We start from the raw sequence: 21,586 nt of genomic DNA, 5'->3' as shown, positions 1-21,586 counted from the left end.
TAGGTCGTTGCATATACAAATGTAACAATGCTATAATAACATTTATGTTACTATGTGGGTTGGTAAGGATATACTAAAACTTGATTTTATACTGTTTGCTTATCATTAGATGTGTACTGTATGTATTAAATGTTGTGAAATATATAAATAAAAAGTTTGATTATACACTTTTAAAGTTTACACAAGCAGTTGTTAAAATAAAAAGGAAAATTAATGAACAATAATTAATATAAAACAATACTAGTAAATTATTACTGTCATCCTGTATTCTAGGTAGTATTGATAAACTGCCAGGGTAAAAGTATTAATACATGAAGTAAGAACGTCGTCTCACGGTTGCTGCATGTCACACGACAACGTTGCTACAGCCATCTCGCGTCTTACATTTCTACGCTGTAACAATGTAGCGAGCAAGTAAGTGGCGACGTTGCTTTTAAAAAGATGCACCGTTGTACAGACATCGCTACAACGTAGATGTGTTTGTTGGGTAGGTGATATGTAACAATTTGTCTTACTGAAGCAGTCGGCTTATAAACAGCCAGCACAAATGATCTCTGGAGACTCTCTTTTTTGAGAGAACATTGGTTTAGCATTGAATTTACTGACTCTATAGAACTAAACCACTATCACTTTTGTATAATCGAGTCAACGGGCATTACAAAACTAGAGTATAACGAAGTTATTCTTTAATAGAGTGAATAGAAAAGAAGCGAGTGTTCTGTGTAATCTCAGCAACAGCTTGAAGCGTTGGTATCCAGGTGGAGATTTACATTAGCAGGCTAACTGCTATACGTTTATCAGCAATCATTTTAAACGCGCTGGATAGTCTGAAGCGATTAAAAACGTTTGTTTTTTGGTATTATATATGACGAAACAGCAGATATTCGTAAGTAAATGTTATACAACAATAGAAGTACCTACAAATCCTTCCGCCTCGCAGTTTAAAGAGCCTCCCAGCCAATCACGTTCATCTACACCAACGCTCAGATTCATCCTCGGAGCCAATCGGGTTTATTCTTTGGGACGCGGTGCCACTCTTTAAAGTGTTCCCGGGAAACTTAAACTTGCTTGCGTTCCGTGCTGTTTGTGGAGTTCCTGTTTTTGTGTGTGTGTGTTTTGTTTTTAACAAACTGTGAAAATTGAGATCTTCGCTGTGAACGAATAGGTTGATGACTGTTTTCTTTACTAAATTCACATATTTTATTTACTACTAACTATGTGCTTATGATTTTCTGCTGTATTGCATTTATGACAGAAATCAGGAAGTGTTTTTCCTTGATAACAAGTTTTATGTTGTCTGAGGTCATGCTTATCAATGACTGTTGAACCTTACTGCACATCAGATAGTCTAGTGTTCTAAGCTGAACAGAACACAACTGTGCTTATTTCATTGAGTGAATTACATATATTGTCTGAGTTGTAATAGTTTCAGGTCTTGCTGTGAAAGAAACTAAGGTTTTACCATGCTCATCAACAGTATCTGTAGTGGTTGTGTCCTCCTGACTGCCATGGATTTCTATATCAGACACACATGGGACAGCTTACCCGTGGATCACAAGCCGGTCAAGATCCGTTTCTCACCTGGCGAGGACGGTTTGTTAATGCAGGTGACTGCGCCTTTCTTTAATGACCCCCCTGCACCAGCTGGACCACCTGGAGAACCGTTCCCTGGTCTCTGGGACTATGAAGGTATGTTCATCTACACTGAAACAAAGATTCGTTGGATTTACTTTTTTTTTTTTAAGGTATGTGGTTACAAACAATTTATATGGGCTGAATTTAAACAAATTAAGTTGAACATTACTAAATTTAAACTCAGTCCATATAAATTTTGTAAATACAATGATTTTTTTTAGTGTACACTGATCATAAAGTGTGAAAAAAAAGGTTTCTATGTTTTTATATGAATATATAGTCTATAAACATGTATCATTGATGTTTGAAATATCTAGTATCAATTAAATTAAAGACATTTAACTGTGGTGGGAACTTTAATTAGAATCTGAAAAGAAAAATAATGTATTTTCTGCCATTTTTTAGTTTATGTTACAGTCTGCACTCTTGTTTTTTCCAGTGGTAGAGTCCTTCTTCCTGAACAGCGAAACTGAGCAGTATCTTGAGGTTGAAGTCTGCCCGTAGGTTTAGCCTGTACTGAATATTTCAGACATCAGGTGAAGATTTTGTTATTGCTTACATGTAACTGAAATAATATTTTAATATCACAGACATGGACAACACCTTATTCTGCTGCTGAATGGAAAACATAATGCATTTATGGTAAGGAAATGCACAACATTACTTGGTTTAGTAGTTTTCAGCTTTTTGTAAACATGTAGGTTGGGATCGGTAAGAATTTATTCTTTTTTTATTATGTCGTACCAAAGACATCATAAATTTAATCATTTATGGTCTTTAGTCTCTTTATACTATAAATGTTTCTATTATTATATATTTATTATCAATATTCAGAACATAGCTGGTCAATATTGTTATGGAAACATACTATTTTGGAGCTCTTGATGAATAGAAAGAATATTTAAAAGATCAGACTTAAATTTGACATGCAAATAAAATTTATTGTAACACAAATTCCTTTAATGTTTGTTCTTGTTTTTAAAATGTTCACAAAATGATTATGTATTAAAACATTTTAGAAACGACAACATTGAAGATATGTTAGAAAGTTAATAAATGAAAATGTATTTAATAAATGATTTACTTTTTTTAAATATATAAAACAGTACATGAAATACAGTGCTCAGCAAAAATGAGTCCACCCCTTATAGATATCTTTTTACAATTAATACTTTTAATGAGATCCTGTATAATAAGATATTTGTGTATATATAGTTGAAGTCAGAATTATTAGCCCCACTTTGAATTTTCTTTTTAAAATATTTTCAAAATGATGTTTAACAGAGCAAGGAAATTTTCACAGTATGTCTGATAATATTTTTTCTTGTGGAGAAAGTCTTATTTGTTTTATTTCAGCTAGAGTAAAAGCAGTTTTTAATTTTGTTTAAAACAATTTATGGTTAAAATTATTTGCCTCTTTAAGCTATATATTTTTTTCGATAGTCTACAGAACAAACCATCATTATACAATAACTTGCCTAATTACCCTAACCTGCCCAGTTAACCTAATTAACCTAGATAAGCCTTTAAATGTCACTTTAAGCTGTATAAAAGTGTCTTGAAAAAGATCTAGTAAAATATTAATAGAAATGAGTTATTAAAACTATTATGTTCAGAAATGTGTTTTAAAAACTTTTCTCTCCATTAAACAGAAATAGCAGAAAAAAATAAACAGGGGGACTAATAATACAGAGGGTGGGGGGGTTGGGTGTTAATAATTCTGACTTCAACTGTACATTAGATTAGTGAGTACCAAAGCCAAAACTGGAACTAATCTAACAAGGTAACTTAAAAATAGTACATTTCAAATTAACAGTTGAATCAAGAGAACCATAAAAGTCATTTAAATGTATTATCTTTCTAATCCTAAAGATGTTAGGTAACCACTTATTTGAATATACCCGTTTAATATTTTTTTGTTTAAATCCACCAATATATTGTCCTCATATTTATTCAGAAATATTAACTTTCAGAAGTGTGCTCATTTATGCTGTGCACTGAACCAGCAAGATTCTTAACACTCAATTTTACATAAATGTTTACAACATAGGCTCATTCTGAAAACGTAGCCCTATATACATTTCTGGAGATCGTGAATTATGTAGCCAGAGGTACATATGGCTGCATTAAGTCTTTAAAACAAACGATACGGGGTGGTATGATGCCATTCCTTTTCGCGCTGACCAGCTGACCTCTTACCTGTGGACGGCTTTCCTGCTGTTACCAGTTTGTCCAGTGGCTCGCTGTCTACGTCGATGGACTTGTGATGTGGAGGGGAGTTGAATGTGACGACGGGCTTTGAGTCTGCGAAGAACCGTTCCAGAAAGCTGGTAAGACAAAAACAAAAGCCAAAAAATGAAATAAACAAATAAATAACAGGGTGAGAATGTTGTAAAATCTAAAAACGTGGTAAAAATCAGGCGAGGGCTTTTCTTTTGATTGCTTTTGCAAACACTGTCGATTGAGTTTAGGGAAGTGGGTGGGCGGGTCAATTGGTGCTTTTGAAAACACTATTGGTTGGGTTTAGGGAAGGAGGAGGGTGGGTCAGTCAATCTGTCAGTCAGTCAGTTGACAGCAGCCTCTGGTGGATTTACATGAGAACAGTAGGCGTGAATGGCACTCACAAGAGAAATCTGAGATCTCAAAAAGCGTACACAGCGGCCTCTGGTGGATTCATGAAAATAAAAAACTGCCAAAAAATGTACCTCCTGGGATGTTTTTCCCCACTCTCCAGAAATGTATATTGGGGTAGGTTTTCAGAATGAGCCTGGGTTGAATGTTTAAAGTAATAAATTAGTAGAGGATGTAGAAAACAGAGAAATATATAATGTAGATCTCATTTTTCAGCATTACATTTATATATTTATTTATTGTCTTTTTTTTTTTTACTATACAGCAACAGCTCCCTCTATCATTCAGAGCCAGTATAGAGGACAGCACATGGCATGGAGAAGCACTTTTACCTTGGAGGTATTTCCCTCAGGGCATTAATAAGATGAATTCCTATGCCATCCATGGTTCTGGTGCAGGAAGGACCTACGAGTCTCTGTATCCTGTGCCTAGAGAAGACCTACAGGAAGGACAGGGACCAGACTTGTAAGTTTCAATATCTTATTTCGCTTACATTTTATCAGCTATTACCATCACTGAACATTTCTCCTCTCATCCAAAACAGTCATCGACTTGAGTATTTTCAAGACTTCACTCTGCAAAGCATCATGGGAGAAGACTGGGTTCAGCCAGAGTCTGACCTGTGGGATTTAGCCAGGAAATGACCGGCTGAAAATTACAAGCATAGTCCAACCTGTCTCATAACCAGCTTTTAATGCAGTAATTACTTGTAATTTGCTTCCATGTCTATGTTAGAGCACAAACTCCACTGCAGTCTAATCAGAGTTAATGATGTGGCTTGTTTTAATGTGGGTGTAATGGCACAATAATGGCTTTTATTATCACAATTTAATAAATCTTCCTTCAGTAAAGCGGCACTAATCTCAGCAGTAAGTATTCCATCCAGCACCAAATATCAACGCATGTGTAGTAAATGGGAATGACATTTTTATACAGAAATGAGATGGTAAAAGGTGGAAGTAAAACATTAAATAAACAATTGATAACAATTAACTTTTTTGTCCTGTTTTGGAGATTGGAAACGGATTCAATTCATGTTTATTTATATAGTGCTTTACAATGTAGATTGTGTCAAAGCAGCTTAACATAGAGGTTCTAGTAAACCGAAACTGTGTCAGTCCAGTTTTCAGCTGAATTTCAGTTCAGTGTGGTTTAATTTTCACTGCTGAAAGTCCAAACACGGAAGAGCAAATCCATCAATGCGCAGCTCCACAAGCCCCATACAGATGTAACTACTTTGTACAGTATGAAATATGAACTGAAAAGGGTCACGAAACATCAAAACACATTTTTTGAGATGTTGACAGTCATATATTTGTCCCACGTTGCAAAAAACACTATTAAGACATATATTTCACTAAAAAGTGAAAATTGGTTGGTTTAAAAATAAATTAAATAAATTGAAAATAAATAAAAGAATTTTTGAAGTTACGTCACAGCAATGAAATCATTGTGTAAATTCCAGTGTGTAAATTGGCTGTCTGTACTGGCCAATACAAAGTGACGTCATTGAGTTTTCAGCACATCTGTTCATTAATTCATGAGAAAAATTTGGTTTGAGCCAATTAGCGCGCTCTATTGTGAATGAGACGCAACTTTATTTATATGCTTGATATAGCGTCGAAGACTCCTTCATACAATCATACTGTTTTACTATTTTAAGTGTTTATTTACAAATGTGCATTTAAACTGTTTTATATTACAGTTTTATAAAAATAATGAAATTGTTTAATAAAAAATATGAAGAGATACTTAATTTTTTTAAAATACTAATCTATTATCATGTATCATTACATTTTTTTTTTTAAATCTGTACATTTGTTTTAAATTAAACACTGAAGCCTATAGGCAAATGACAAACTGGCCAGAATATTCAACTTTCCTCAGTCAGAATTTGACCATTTGAATAATAAGAAAAATTCTAAAATAATAATTGGTCTTTCGAACCAGCCTTTCGAACTTATTAAATTGTATGAAGAGAGGATTAATTATTTATATATTTTAATAGCAGTTAAATACATAATAACAGCACAAATATATATATATATATATATATATATATATATATATATATATATATATATATATATATATATATATATATATATATATATATATATTTGATGTTCACTCTTGCTTGAAACCTACACTTGGTGAAAATACCCTGGCCCTTTAAATGCTACTGTTCCGTAGAGGAGCCATAATAAGTGTAATTATCCCTTTAACATGTGCCAGGATGATCTTTTCTGTTTTATTAGGTCTGTTGCAATATTAAATAAAAGAGGTCTCCTGCAGCTTTGAAAATCTGACATTAGTTGGTGTAAAACTTGCAACGACATAAAAAAAACCTCTTCTAAAAACAGCCGAGCTTTAACTCTCTCAACAAACCCATGCGTATAATCAATAGTTACTGCGTAAACTACAAATTAGCAGTTAATAAGACGGAACACGAGTTTATAATTACAGCCGGTGTCCGTTAAATGAATATTAACAGTGACTAATTACCGAGCCGCAGCTCTCTCGCTGACGAACTCCTGACACGAGCGCTGACTGGAGCGCGCACTGTGCGCGTGAGCTGAATGCGCGCTCTGTACCTGCGAGCGAAGGTCACGGCTGATGAAAGAAGGGCTCGATTAAAGAGATTTTTCGAGGGGAAAAGCGTTTTTATGCAGGAATTTTTGATATTATAACTTCTTTTAAACTTTAAAGCTTACAATACGATTGCATTAACTCTGATTCAAGGAGAAAAACATACCGAAATCTTTTAATATTTGGTTTGTTTTTGAATAGTCTTCTTGTTTTATTATTGATTATGCAAATGCTAATTGTATTAATGCATGCATTTAATTATGCTGTTGTAAAATAACCATTTAGGGATTCAAAACTAAAGTTTAAGGACTTAATAAAGGAACCATTTCTAAAATTATATGCTTGAACACACTCAGGGCCATTTGAGTATATGGATTAAAGATAATACTACAATAAAAATTATATGATAAATTAGTCCTGACAACTTTTAGGTCATTGTAACTTATTAAACTAAGTTAATTATGTTGTAACTTAATTTTAGAAGGTTCACAAGCTGTTTTAAGTCAGTTTAACATAATATATATAAAAGTTTAATGGACTCATAAGGTTAATTTGATTCAGCTGAAACATTTAAGGCAACTAGGATTTTCAACAGCGTAATTTTACTGTATAAAACCTCATGTATTGTCAGAAGTTACAGGTATTAGTTTTACTTAAATATGGATATTTCTTTTACTCTAAAACTTGTAATGAAGAAAAAAATCCCTTACATCATGGATGGCCTGAGGATGATTAAATTAACAGCATTATTTTGTGAAGAACTATATTATAAAGGTAAATAATTAAATATATGCAGCATCACATTTAAATAAAAAAAGATGTCACCCAAATTCATTCTTGGGAATGGAGGGAGATACACATTACTAATATATTTTGCCTAAATAAAAGCAGAAAGCAAGAATCACATCCAGGCCCTGCGCTCAAATTACACACACAGACTGGGAGTAATCGCATTTGTTCTCTCCACATGCAATCTATTCACTGGGGGAAATAGCAGAGTACAAATTGCTTCTTGTTAGGAGCAGAGCGAAGTCAATCAGATGGCCTTCCACTCATGTTTTTTAAATCAGGGAGAATTTATGCGCTGACATTTTATAATTGATAGGAGGCCTGTTGAAAACTGAATGGCTAGATTGGGCATGTTTTCAGAGGTATTTCTACAAGCCCTACACTGTTCGCAGGCATGGAAATGGAATTGATTTCATCGAACACACATTAGATATGACCCCCAACCCTGGAGGAGGAGGAGGATGAATATCGTCTCTCCTTTTTTTTTTTTTAAGTGAATAAATCATGTTTGTTATTTGATTGCATTATATCCATAATGGACCTGTTTACCTGTCACTTCTGCCCCTTCCATCCATTTGTCACAGACAGGTAATATCTGCACTAAAATACTGATATTGAAAAAACATTAGCAAACAAATATTTTGAACCAGCAATAAAATCTAGCGACCCTTATTTAATAATTTTTAAAAAAATATCAGTAATAATTTAGATGAGCAATATCACACGAGTAGCAGTGCAATGTGGCTGTATATCAGCACTGGTGGGAGGCATGCGTTGCCTTTTAGGGTGCTTTCACGCTAGCCCTTTTGGTCTGCACCCGGGTTCGTTTGACGTCAGAGTATGGTACGTTTATCAAGTGTGAACGTGTCTTCTGAACTCAAGTGTGCATCCACGAACTGTACCCGAGTCCGCCTGAAAGAGGTGGTCTGGAGGACGGTTCACACGAACTCTGGTCCGGTTCACTTCTGGTATGAATGCAATTATACCAAATAACGGAAGTAAACCGCCAACAGTACAACAAAATATCGTTATCGTTTTCATAATGTTCATTCGAGTGTGTGTGTGTTTCACGTACTGTACTGTACCTTGGTGACAAGCGGAACTGAGCCAATCACAGTGATAATGTCTGCTTGTCTCCTCCAAAAACAGCTTCTGCAGACATTGAGTTAAGTTCTGAATGTTTCTAATATTTTTGCGGCAGACAGACGCGAGTCGCTTTCTGTATGTCCAAAGCCAAATGATTCAGTAAAAGCTGAATGACCGCGATGTACGTACATCTTTTCATTTTGGCGCTTTGCTTTCATGTCCGTCACCTGGCAACAGCCATACACACAACAGCAGCTCAATGATGCAAGCGTACTGTACTAGCGTACAGAAGGAAAAAAGACAGTGTGAACAAATCAGCTGGCAAGCAGGCAAGGGGGGACAATCGAACTTGGATACGGTCCAGGCAATTGAACCAAGTGTGAATGCACCCTTAGTGTCCCACCAGTGCTGATATACAGCCACATCGCAGTGCTACGAGTGTGATATTGCGTTTATACAACAGTTTGATGGCATAATCATGTATATAAAAAAGAAAATCAACCACGGTGAGTGTCATAACCCTTTTGTAAGAGGAACTACTTTCTTCCGCCATTCATTCACATCTGCAGCTGATGTCAGAACAGCAGAAACCATTGCTCATTCACAAACGTCACTTTAGAGCTAGTGTCAGATTTATCTCTAGCGTAATTTTTAGATTATGATTAATCTAAATTAATTTTAAGATGAATGAAATGCATGAAATGCCATCAGTCTACAAAGATATCTCCCAGTATTTCTCTGTTGCAATCTGGAGATGACAATATTACTATGGTATAAATACAGCACTACAGCATACAAAAGAGAAAGATCGACTTAGAAAGTCACTTACGAGTTTATTAATGATTTGATCAGCTGTAGTTTGAAATTACGCTGGTTTTCTCTTAGCTTATTATGCGGTCTTTGTCGCCATCTTGTGGATGATTATCGTCAACCGTCTTTGCTCAAAGACACAAGTGAATCTGTCTGATGAAGGGGGCGTAACTTGTAGTAAGTTGGCAAGATGGCGAAAATACTTAACAGAACATTTTCAGCAAATGTTTCATGAGTTTTCTCCATATTTATCCACAACCAAGTCATTTGATATATTATTATATTCATTCATTTAGCAACTCCACTCTACGTTTTGTCATGAAAGTTAGCCTACTCGACATCGCCCCCTGTAGTTGCAAATAACAGTACAATGTAGTGATGGGAAGTTCGGATCATTTTACTGACTCGGATCTTTGAGTCTTGTTCATCGAGATGAACAAATCTTTTTTCGAGTCATTTCGTTCATTTGGTTCAATTTTCCAAAATATTATTAAAATGCTACGAATTGCTTTCAAACACATCTACAACAAGCCCAAAAGGTTGATCACACGACAAATAAGTCATAAATAGAAGAAGTAGAAAATAATAATTTAATGTTTACCTGCTCTTTTGTCTATGAAGGTATTTTTGTCTTTTAGCTCAGCTCACCTCTTCATGTCTTCAAATGTCAGTGATTTGTTCACGTTAAACGCATTGGCCCGTGAGGAACGAATGACTCAAACCCGATAGAAGACTCGAGAGGTGAACGGATTAATTCACTTTCCGGCTCTAAACGCAAATGATAGGCTTTTGCCTTTCCGTGATAAACGACTCAAAAGACTTGAACGATACCACCTGCACAAATGTGCGCAGTCTGCGCACGTGCGGATGAACGAATCACTCCCTGAGAGGACTCGTAGTTCCGAGTCATATTGAAGATTTATTCAAAATGAACGAACTATTCAAGAACGACCCGTGACTAGTACAATGGCGAGTTTGTATGAAGTATGAAAGAATCCGCAACTTGCGGCTGTACATTAATAACTGTGATGGTTGGGTTTAGGTTTAGGGAAGGTGTAGACGTTAAAAACTGTGATGGTTGGGTTTAGGTTTAGAGAAGGTGTAGACGTGTAGAAGCCAATACGGAAGTAACTGAAACTGCAATTCATCAAAATTCTGCTGGTCCTGGCACCATAACAGCAAATTTCAATTGAGCCCACTGTTAGAATGGCCAACTTTACAGCAGAAAAAAGGTGTTTACAGCCTGGTACAAAGAACGATTTTGGTTCATATAGTTATTATTACCCTCCATGACAACTGTGAGGGGGGTGAATTTTTTTATAACTCATCCATTTCCTTTATATTAGGTTATATTAAGTTTGCATAATTAAGGGCGTGGCCACTTGAGTGACAGCTAGGTCTCGCTGGTCGCTGTCACTTCACCTCAGCTAAATCGGGCAGATAAGCTACTGATCTCGGCATATTCATCGTATTTTTGTTTTGTTTTATGTGGCTTTACACAGTCAGCTGCCTTTTGGACTTATTTCTTACAATTATCAGATGATATGGGATGCTGTGTGCACTTAATTGTGCTTACAAACCGTTCACGTGGCCTCCGTTTCCCATGTGAGTAAAGTTATATACTTATACACCATCTCTATAAATGTATTTGTTTTATTTAAGATAATTTATTATTAATATTTTTCTTTAGACCCGTAAAGCACTCCAGAATGTGACAGATTGATTAGCTGTAGGCTATAAAACAGTCATCTGAAGCGTTATCATACAGTGTTATGCTGGATTTTATCAATAGTCTTGCATTTACTAACACACACTATATCTGAAGTGTTTGGACGTATTTCGCGTTTTCCTCCTGTTGAAAAACGTCATAAAAAATGTTTAGTGGCTCAATGTGTTACAGCAGTGTTTTTAAAAGTCTAAACACTTTATTGATATAGTGTACAGTCAAGCACATGTGGTCAGAACACAAACGAGTCGTAGGTAATAAAGTATCAAGCGTTTCTCCCAAAGTAAAGTCTGCCAGGTCTAAGCAAAGTGCCAGCAGGTGTCTGTAGCTCAGCTCACTCTCCGCCTCTTTGCCCTTGTTTGGTATCCCGCCGTGGGTGCGATGACGCGCGAACAAAATGGCGACGATAGGCCGCGCCTACTTGTAGCTTCTTTTGCGCTCTTTAGAAACCTATGGGTGATGTCACGGATACTCCGTCCATATATTTTACAGTCTATGCCGCAGACAGACCCTACTCCAATAACAGGCTGATAGCCACCGACGCGCTGTCTCTCAGAAATTATAAATAAGTTAAAACCGGCACTATCCTTATAAATAAACTGCATAGTTGCAATCTAAACAACTACATTCTCGACAAAAAAATCCTCAAAAGTACATTAAGTTGCTCAACAGCAGCAATATTTGTAGAGTGTCTTCTGCTTGTTGCTGTATGTGGGCGGAGTAATACACAAGGGTGAAGGGTTATGAGGCTGGACGAGTGGCAGAATGTTGCACGGCTATCAGCCAATCAGATTCAAGAACCAGTCAGAACTGTTGCATAAGTATGTATATGTTTTAGTTTTGCTCATCACTAAAAAGTATCAATCATTGCACTCTGAGCTCCAAAAATGTGTTTCCATGGCAACAAAAGCTTTTGTGGATGAAAGGGGCTGTCAGGGAGAATATTTTCCTTTATAACTCTGTCATAATCATAAACATTAGTACAATACACTCTCTCTCGCACGCACATCAGTGAAGCCCATTAAAGGCCACTATAAAAGAAAGAGGCCTTAAAGTAAAGGATGATAAAGAGCCACACTCGCAAAGCGGAGGTTATTTTTACGGATTTTAAGGGGAGGGGATGATGATAAATCTGAGTTGGGAGGCAGTAATAAGAGAGGATGGCAGGCAACACAACATTATCGGGCTGTTTGTGCTGTGTGGAAGTGCTGGAGGGAGGAGGGCCGCCGAGGAGAGCCTTTACCCGTGCGACACCCTCTGATTGATAGCGGAATAAAGGTCGTTCCGTGTGATGAATGAATATTTCGATATAACCCAATCACGGTGCACAGGAAAACGAATGGCTGGATGAGAACGAGATGAGCGGGTCCACCGAGGGCAGCGTACGCAGGGCCAGCAGAGGCACTAAATCACAAAATAACAGAATTGAACTTTATATGGCCATAAACGGGAGAGTATGTGGAGGGACGGAGTTGAAAATGTTAACCTGGATACTCTCAGCTTTTCTGTCAATACTAAACCCATGAAGGAAGCGCGAGACGGAGCCAAGACTCTTTCCTCAAGACATTTAGAGGTCATGCTCTAAAGCAAATGCGGAGCTGTTCATAAAGTGTTTAAATTGCAGTGAGATGTTGTGTTTGTGCACGACAAAACGCTCGGTTTTGATGGAATATCAGATTCCATTTGACGGAGAGCCACAGATGGGTGAGCTGAAGACAAATGCGGCAGTTAGACGGCCAAAATAGCATCTTGGTGCTGATGTGCACAGCATTGTATTGATTAATATCACTGACAGAACTAACTGGCAAAACAACAGTTACGCTCTAATGGGAAATGAAAAGCCTGCAAGGATGAGATAAGTATCTGTGATTGCGCATTAGATAAAAAGAGAGTCACTGAATCGATTCTTTCAAAACGCTTAGGCTATGTCCAAAATTATCCCTTTTCCACCCTATTTTGTAACATGGAAGTGAGCTGTTTTCCATTTGAAGATATATGATATATAGAAGGGGGCGTCATGGTGGCGCAGTGGATAGCACAATCACCTCACAGCAAAAAGGTCGCTGGTTCAGTTGGCATTTCTGTGTGGAGTTTGCATGGTTTCCCCGTGTTGGCGTGGGTTTCCTCCGTGTGCTCCAGTTCCCTCCATAGTCCAAAGACATGCGATATAGGAGAATTGGGTAAGCTAAATTGTTTTTTAGTGTATGTATGTGTGTGAATGAGTGTGTATGGATGTTTTCCAGTGATGGGTTGCAGCTGGAAGGGTTGGTTTATGCTGGATAAGTTAGCGGTTCATTCCACTGTGGCGACCCCAGATTAATAAGGGACTAAGCCGAAGAGAAAATGAAGGAATGAATGAATAATATATAGAAAAAAAGTAATCAAGGCTCATCTCTGAATATAATCATCACTTAGGCGTGAATAACAAATTCATATACAAATAAACCGCTAATTAGCCAAAAGTGAAATATCGTGAGATTGTATTATGAGATTGTAAGTAAGTAATGTGTATTTATATAGTGCATTTATCATGTTTGGCCATACGCCCAAAGCCCTTCACAATCATGAGTGGGATCTCTCCACCTCACCTCCAGTGTGCAGCATCCACTTGAATGATGCGACAGCAGCCACAGGACAACGGCGCCAGTGTGCTCACCACACACCAGCTATTGATGGAGTGGAGAGACAGTGATAAAGCAAATTCGGGAGATGCTTTGGAGGCCATAGAGGAAATTTGGCCAGGACACTGGAGTCACGAGAAGTGCCATGGGATTGTTCATTAGCATGCAGGTAAATTGACAGTATGCAGTAAAACTGTGTGTGCTAAAACCTGTATATTTATAAATACAACAGTTTTCAATATCAAGCAGACCTTTTGTATTTAGCTAGAATAACAGTAAGCAAATAACACCAAGTGTTGTGCATTCAATGGGCACCATTCTTACTCATACACAATACTGGTGAAATCCATAGGGACATTATCAAGTGCACTCATCCATTCTCATAATGCACCTTAATAACAAGTGATTTATTTGGTTCCTCTAAGTTCCTCAAACAACCTTTTGTGTAATTTAAATGTTCTATGGATGTTTCATTGAACCAGCTTCTCCACGAAACCACCAAAGACAATAAAGAACCTTCATTTTTAGGAATAATCTATAATCAAAGTCACTAGATAAAAACACTGGCTTGCCAATAAATTCACATGTCTCGCCAGAATATGGCAACTAAATTCACCCACTGTACTATATTTAATGCAATTGATAACTTTTTGATTTAATGTCTAATTTGTGTGAATTTGTACAATCTCATGCATACATTTTAGAGCTCATCCCCCAGAAACAGTTTTTATCAGCACACCTGGCATTAAAAATCATGCACATTCATATGGATAAACTAGATTAATTTGTACAAATCAGACACTTTTCTGACAATATGTAAAATAGATCATGTTGACTATGTAAGGAATGATATTTTTAACCACAGCGGTTCGAACTGTAGTTCTGCCGAATGACTAAAAAATGATCAGTATGATGGTAAAAAACTGTACATTTCTAGTCAAACCATTCTGCAATCTTATACCAAGAACAGAAATAAGGGCAGTATTAATAGCTTAAAATGTGGGAGAGCGTTGCTATTATGTGATTGTATTGTATTGCAATATGGAGCAATTAAGTGTTGATGTTAAATCAAAAGTAATTCACAAATGCTTGAAAATGAAATGATTTAATGACAATAATTCTCTATGGTTACAACTGAAATTAATTACAAATAACTGTATAAAAGGATAAAATATGAAATGACAGAAACATATGATATTAATTGCGCCCAGCTTAAAAGTAAAATAAAGTTACTTGAAAGAGAGAGACAAAGAGAGTAGGTCCTGAAGATAGCCTGATAGCAGTAGAGTCAGAGAAGATAGACTCCAGGAATAGACTTCAAAATAAAAGGTCGTTCAGACTCAGATAATAAATAAAACATAAATAATTAATGGTTTTGTGTAGCCCAATTGATCCACGGACCGGTACCAGTCTGTGGCCCCAGTGGTTGAGGACCACTGTTATAGACTGTAGAGCTGTGCTATGACTGCTGGGTAAATTTACTTCTTCACTTCATGTGAAATCATGTATAATTGCCCCTTTATCCACTGTACTGTTCACACACAATGGCTTTCCAAGTGACCATATTCAGTCCCTTTGGATTTAAGCAGTGGTGGCTGGAGTGTATAGCAAGTCCAGTGGAGGAGCTCTAGATGCATACATTTGCTTTATGATTATTTTAAGATTAAAGTTGTTGAACATTTGCCAGTTCCTGCCTTTTTGTTCTGTGAATGTTTGTGATTTTGAGCAACTTCCACAGTAGCATCACACACATTTCCATTGTAAATCCAAAACATTTGCAAAGAAACACAAGACAGTGGAACATAGAAATCCCACGACCAGCATTTTGAAAATGTTATGTCCACAGACATATAAACTCTATCCCCTTTCCCACACACAGACCTTACAGTCCTTCATTCACGTCTAGATCACGCTGACATGAGACGACTACTTTAGCCAATCAGAACACCCAGACGCATTCACATCCGCGCTGTCTATGAAAATAAAAGCCTTTGAATATTTTTCCAGACACATTTAGCTGCTAGATGTCAGTCAGATAACGTTTCTATGTTCCTTCTTAATGCCAACTGTGTAAAAAAATTAAAGATAAGATGCTTATGATAAGCCGTTGTTTGTTTACCTTCAAGCTCTGCTTACTTCAGTTGCTTGATGCGTTGCGTGTGTACGTGAAGCAGCCGGTGAGCACCAGCACGCACTCATATTATGTACATCTCGAAATGTGAAAGTGTTCCTCTATATGTTTTCATCGAATTTATTCCCAACACTTATCCATCCACAGAATTTGTATGTAATCAAATGTTTACAAATACAAGCGCTGCGGTTTAGAAGTCGTTTCTGGTTAATGATGTCAGAGTTTACCGGTATTTTGGAATGGATGTGTGAATGGTCTTGTTCGTAAAAATTCCATAACGTCCTTGCCTGTGTAAACATCGCTTTTTTGAATTTACCGGTGAAGTCCTTCCGGAAATTTTTCGGATATTTATCGGTATATTACTGTGTGAAAGGTCACAATGTCAGCTATGTGCAAGATATGCACAGTGAAGTACAGCGATTACTCAGCTCCGAAGTATAAATCAGGCTCTTCGGTCTAATGAATGCACCGGTTACTCTGTTGTAGAGATATACAATTGGTTTGGTTGGTTTAAGACAAAGCAAAAATATAAAAGTGGTCAATGTTTTGTCTAAAACAATGTACTTAATATTGTTGTTAACTGTTGTATTATAGAAGTATCACACTGGAAAGGATGTTCTGTTATGTGTCAGATGATCTCTGCTTCTGCAGACGACTAAAGCCATTTAGAAAGATTTCAAATTAATTGTTGAATAAGGCTTAATGGAGTGTGCTGCATGCTAATTACCCACAAAACATTAAGTAACCATTTTCGAAAAGCATCAGCATGGTCAATGGAAAAAAGAAATCATCAATTAGTTAATCAAGACTCTTTGCTTAATTAACAGAGAATGTCTTAGGCGTCTTGCCCTTTTCTCAATTACGAAAAGCTCCGCACAATCCCACAAAACAAGAGGGCATTATTTGCTTGTCAAATACTATCATATTAACATTATATTTCATAAGGCATCATAATGCGGGTGACTGAACCTGGGAGAGAGAGAGAGAGAGAGAGAGAAGAAGAGCGAGGGAGAATTTCATTATTGCTTTTTCCTTAGTCATTTGCTTTTGTATCTTGTGGCTGCGATGCTATCAGAATGCCATAGAGTAGATATCAAGCAGGCCAAAGATAAAACTGACACGTCTCACTCCAGTTAACTCCACTTTCTCTTTCTGCAGACAGAAATGCTCATCTGCATGTCGAATAGGATCATCTCTCGCACTCAGATTAAAGTCAGGAAAGCTCAGACAAATCTGCTCATGTTTCGTTCTCTTTTTTTTTTCTTTGTGTCACTTTGCTTTCTGACACCGCACCATCTGTCTCAAGGCATGAGTTTCTCAGCATTATCCAATTATCTGAGAGGTAAGGCATGTACCCTCAGGTTGCTACCTTGACAAAATCAATAAGGATTCATAATGTCTGATACTGCTGTCTTCGGAGTACACTGTGATCTTCTGTGAGGAGAAGAAAATAGGGAAGAGTATTGGCAATAAAACAAGTTGGACATCGGAGAGGAATTTGCTTTTGTGAATCAAAACCAATAAGCTTGCTTGTACAGAATACTGAAATGATTCGGTGTTATGAACACAATGCTGTACAGGATGTAATGAGCAATTACAAAACAATTAATGTTTATTGATGATGAGCAAAAGTTAATGTACTGCTTGCATAAATAAAAGGTCTTTACACTCTTATGGTGGCATAAATCTCATGTTTTTTGGATTGGAAAGGAAAAATTGTTTAAAGATAATTCAATGTATGTTCTATAAACTTATATTCAGACATTATAATTGCTAATTTTAAATAAAAATGTGTAAGTGTTGACTGCATTGTCATGCTCAAATTGAGGTACAGCTTAAGTCTGACTTCAACTGTATATACAGTTGAAGCTAATAATTCTGACATATATATATATATATATATATATATATATATATATATATATATATTTCTTGTGGGCCTACTTATAACTACATATTCTGAATGATCTTATTCTGCATCCCTATCCTGATACCTAAACATACATTAATATCTATTAATGAGCAAATTAGGAGTTTATTGAGGCAAAAGTCATAGTTAATGGTTTACTAATAGCGAGAAGTGAATAAATTAACAATAAATTCTTTTCAAATAACGCTATTCGAACATTTGGGGATATTGCACAGATACAGTATGTCACAATATATATCGCAGAAAAATAAAATATATTGCAATGTCAGATTTTCCAATATCATGCATCCCTAATACTAACCCAAACTACTGTATATATCAATTTAAACTGCTAAAAATGGCAATAAAAGCCACTTTTTCAAACTTTTCAACATCAAAAGTTCTTGGAGGAGAGATCAAGATCCCACAATGCAATTCAAAAGCATAATTAAAAAAACATAAAACATAAATAAACATAAAACATAAATCATAAAAGGTTCATTCATTCATTCATTTTCCTTTCGGCTTAGTCCCTTTATTAATCTGTGGTCGCCACAGCGGAATGAACCGCCAACTTATCCAGCATATGTTTTACGCAGCGGATGCCCTTCCAGCTGCAACCCATCACTGGAAAACACCCATACTCACTTATTCATACACTACGGACAATTTAGCTTACCCAGTTCACTTATGCCACATGTCTTTGTATTTGTGGGGGAAACCGGAGCACACGGAGGAAACCCATGCGAACATGGCGAGAACATGCAAACTCCACACAGAAATGCCAACTGGCCCAGCCGAGGCTCAAACCAGCAACCTTCTTGCTGTGAGGCAATCGTGCTACCCACAGCGCCACTGTGACACTCCAGAAAAAGGTTAATTTACAGATTTTTTTTTTGTTTTTTTACAGTGAACATAACATGTCATTTAAAAAAAAAATAACACAAGCTGTTATTAAAATATGCTGCACAAGAAGAAGAAAAAAATCCCTGGAGAGCTAAAACACTTGCAATTAGCAAATATGACACACATAATTCAAAATACATGCACCCTTAACAACTACATCTAAAAAGTGAACTGTTTACCCTTTTGTGATGAGCATTTAAATCTCCGGCCTTGATAAAACCACAAATAAGCCCATCATCCTGTGGTTGCTTTAGGGCGTGTATTTAATATTGACATATCCCAGCTGTCACAGGACATCTGCATGCATCCAATGCCTTTCCGAATTAATTACAATTATAATTTTACTCAGTGCTGAGAGCAACCAGCTAATCAGGACTCCAAGTGCTCGTACGTCTCTTACAAATTGCACTAAAAATAAAGAAGCGCGTGGCGAGATCAGAGGGACTTCACCATCAAGATTCATCTAATGTGTCATTTAGAATCAAGGACCCTCCATTTGGGATCATTAGGACTTCTACTGGAATTTAAAATGCTTTCTGATCTCAATCTAGAAATTGGGATTTAAAGGCTAAGAGGTGCTGAAAAAGAGTCCCAGAGGGATGAATTCTAATGCAGAATCTATATACCGCTGCGGGTCAGTGAGGAAATACAGTAAAGGTTATGTTATTGTGAAATATTATTACAATTTAAAAGTTTTCTATTTAAATATATATTACATTTGAAATATTCCAGCTTCATTTTCAGCTGCCATTACTTGTGTCACATGATCAAGCAAAAATCTTCCTATATGATGATTTAGCAGATCTTTGATATCGAATATTATTCATTCATTCATTTTCCTCCAGTTTAGTCCCTTAATTCATCAGGGGTCACCACAGTGGAATGAACCACCAACTTATGCAGCGTATGTTTTATGCAGCGGATGCCCTTCCAGTTGCAACCCAGTACTGGGAAACATCCATACACACTCATTCACTACATTTTCGCTTACCCAATTAACTTATAGCGCATGTCTTTGGACTGTGGGGGAAACCGGAGCACCCAGAGGAAACCCAGGCAAACACGGGGAGAACATGCAAACTCCACAGAGAAATGTCAAATGGCCCAGCTGGGGCTCAAACCAGTGACCTTCTTGCTGTGAGGCGACAGTGCTAACCACTGAGCCACCGTGTCGTCTTTAACAAATATTAGTGGTGGTCAATTATTATTAATGATAATTTAATTTTGTAATATTATAAATGTGTGTGTGTGTGTGTGTGTGTGTGTGTGTGTGTGTGTGTGTGTGTCATGGCAAAGTGTTTGTGTGTGTGAGGGTGTGTATGTGAGGGGGAATTGTGTGTGTGGTTATGCCTGGATGAAGTGTGTGTGTGTGTGTGTGTGTGTGTTTGTGTGTGTGTGTGTGTAGTTTTATCTGGATGAAGAGTTTGTGTGTGGTTATGTCAGAGGGAACAGAGTGTGTTAATGTGTGTGTGTGTTTGAGTGTGTGTGTGTTTGTGTGTGTGTGTGTGTGTAGTTACCTGTAGTTATGTCAGGGTGAGTGTAAGTGTAAGTGTAAGTGTGTTATGTCAGGGTAAAAATGTGTGTGTGTTTGTGTGTGAGTGTGTTATGTCAGGGTAAAAATGTGTGTGTGTGTGTGTGTGTGTTTGTGGTTATGTCAGGATGAATATGTGTGGTTATGTTAGAATAAAGTGTGCCTGTGTGTGTATGTCATGGTGAAGAGTGTGTGGATGTGTTCCGTGTGTGTACAGAATGTGTGTGTGGTTATGCCAGAGAGAAGAAAGTGTATGTACAGTATATGTGTGTGTGTGTCTGTCTGTGGTTATGTCAGGATGAAGTGTGTGTGTGTGGTTATGTGAGGGTAGAGAGAGTGTTTTTTGGGGGTTTGTATATATGTCTGGGTAAAAAGTGTGTGGTTATGTCAGGGTGAAGAGAGAGAAAGTGTGTGTGTGTTTGTGTATGTCATGGTGAAGATTGTGTGGCTGTGTACTGTGTGTGTATAGAATATGTGCATGTGGTTGTGTCAGGGGGAAGTGTGTGGGTGTGGTTATGCCATGGTGAGGAGAGTGTGTGAATGTGTGTGTGAGTGTGTGTCAGGGTGAAGAGTCTCTCTGAGGTGTGGACTAGACTTCTGTCATCGGCAGATAAGAGGCAAAGAATGAAGTAAGCACTTGGGGTTTGAGGAAAAAAGTGACAAAAAGGCGACAGCAGTAAGGATGACCACACACACTGAGCTTTACCAGGCAGCATCAACCCTTAGCGACTGTTTCATCTGCACAGTGACTGCAGCGATCGCTCACTGACTTTATATCACACTGACCATAGATGTGACCTTCACTCTGCCGTTTAAGGAAGTCACACATCAGCCCTGGCCCCGTCCTTCACTTCCGCTCTTACACTTTTACAAACACACTGGCAATAAAACAAATCCATGAGCATTTCTCAAAGCCCCTGTGAAATCAAAGTAAAGGTTTTTAGATGTCAGTATCAGTACAGTTAAAGTCAGAATTATTAGCCCCCCTGTTTATTTTTTTACTCAATTTCTGTTTAACGGAGAGAATTTTTTGTTTCAACACATTTCTAAACATAATTGTTTTAATAACTTATTTCTAATAACTGATTTATTTTATCTTTGTCATGATGACAGTAAATACTATTTTACTAGAGGTTTTTCAAGACACTTCTATACAGCTCAAAGTGACATTTAAAGGCTTAACTAGGTTAATCAGGTTAACTAGGCAGGTTAGGGTAATTAG

At 37.0% G+C, this 21,586-nt stretch overlaps 2 protein-coding genes across 4 annotated transcripts in view; one reads left to right on the top strand and one right to left on the bottom strand.

Moving 5' to 3' along the window:
* The window catches only part of sclt1 (sodium channel and clathrin linker 1), a 35,769-nt gene extending 34,799 nt beyond the window's left edge, over positions 1–970 (bottom strand). The window contains exon 1 of the mRNA XM_056461596.1: positions 918–970. The gene's annotated coding sequence lies outside the window, so the exon portion shown is untranslated. The remainder of the gene's footprint in view (positions 1–917) is intronic.
* A 106-nt stretch (positions 971–1,076) lies between these two features.
* On the top strand, positions 1,077–5,259 carry c1h4orf33 (chromosome 1 C4orf33 homolog). Of its 3 annotated transcripts, none has more exons than XM_056461673.1 (6): positions 1,077–1,165; positions 1,478–1,689; positions 2,075–2,135; positions 2,226–2,277; positions 4,532–4,731; positions 4,811–5,259. In XM_056461673.1, the coding sequence occupies exons 2-6, from the start codon at positions 1,509–1,511 to the stop codon at positions 4,908–4,910; spliced, it is 594 nt and encodes a 197-aa protein (XP_056317648.1). In that variant the 5' UTR covers positions 1,077–1,165; positions 1,478–1,508; the 3' UTR covers positions 4,911–5,259. The 3 variants fall into 3 exon arrangements, with proteins under 3 accessions (XP_056317648.1, XP_056317657.1, XP_056317638.1); XM_056461682.1 differs by lacking the exon at positions 1,077–1,165 and adding an exon at positions 1,285–1,302; XM_056461663.1 differs by lacking the exon at positions 1,077–1,165 and having other exon boundaries at positions 1,331–1,689.
* The last annotated feature ends 16,327 nt before the right edge of the window (positions 5,260–21,586 follow it).

This window comes from Danio aesculapii, chromosome 1, assembly GCF_903798145.1.
Source record: "Danio aesculapii chromosome 1, fDanAes4.1, whole genome shotgun sequence".
NCBI classification, from domain to species: Eukaryota; Metazoa; Chordata; class Actinopteri; order Cypriniformes; family Danionidae; genus Danio; species Danio aesculapii.
Note: the sequence above shows the minus strand (reverse complement) of the source record. Positions and strands in the feature narration are given on the sequence as shown.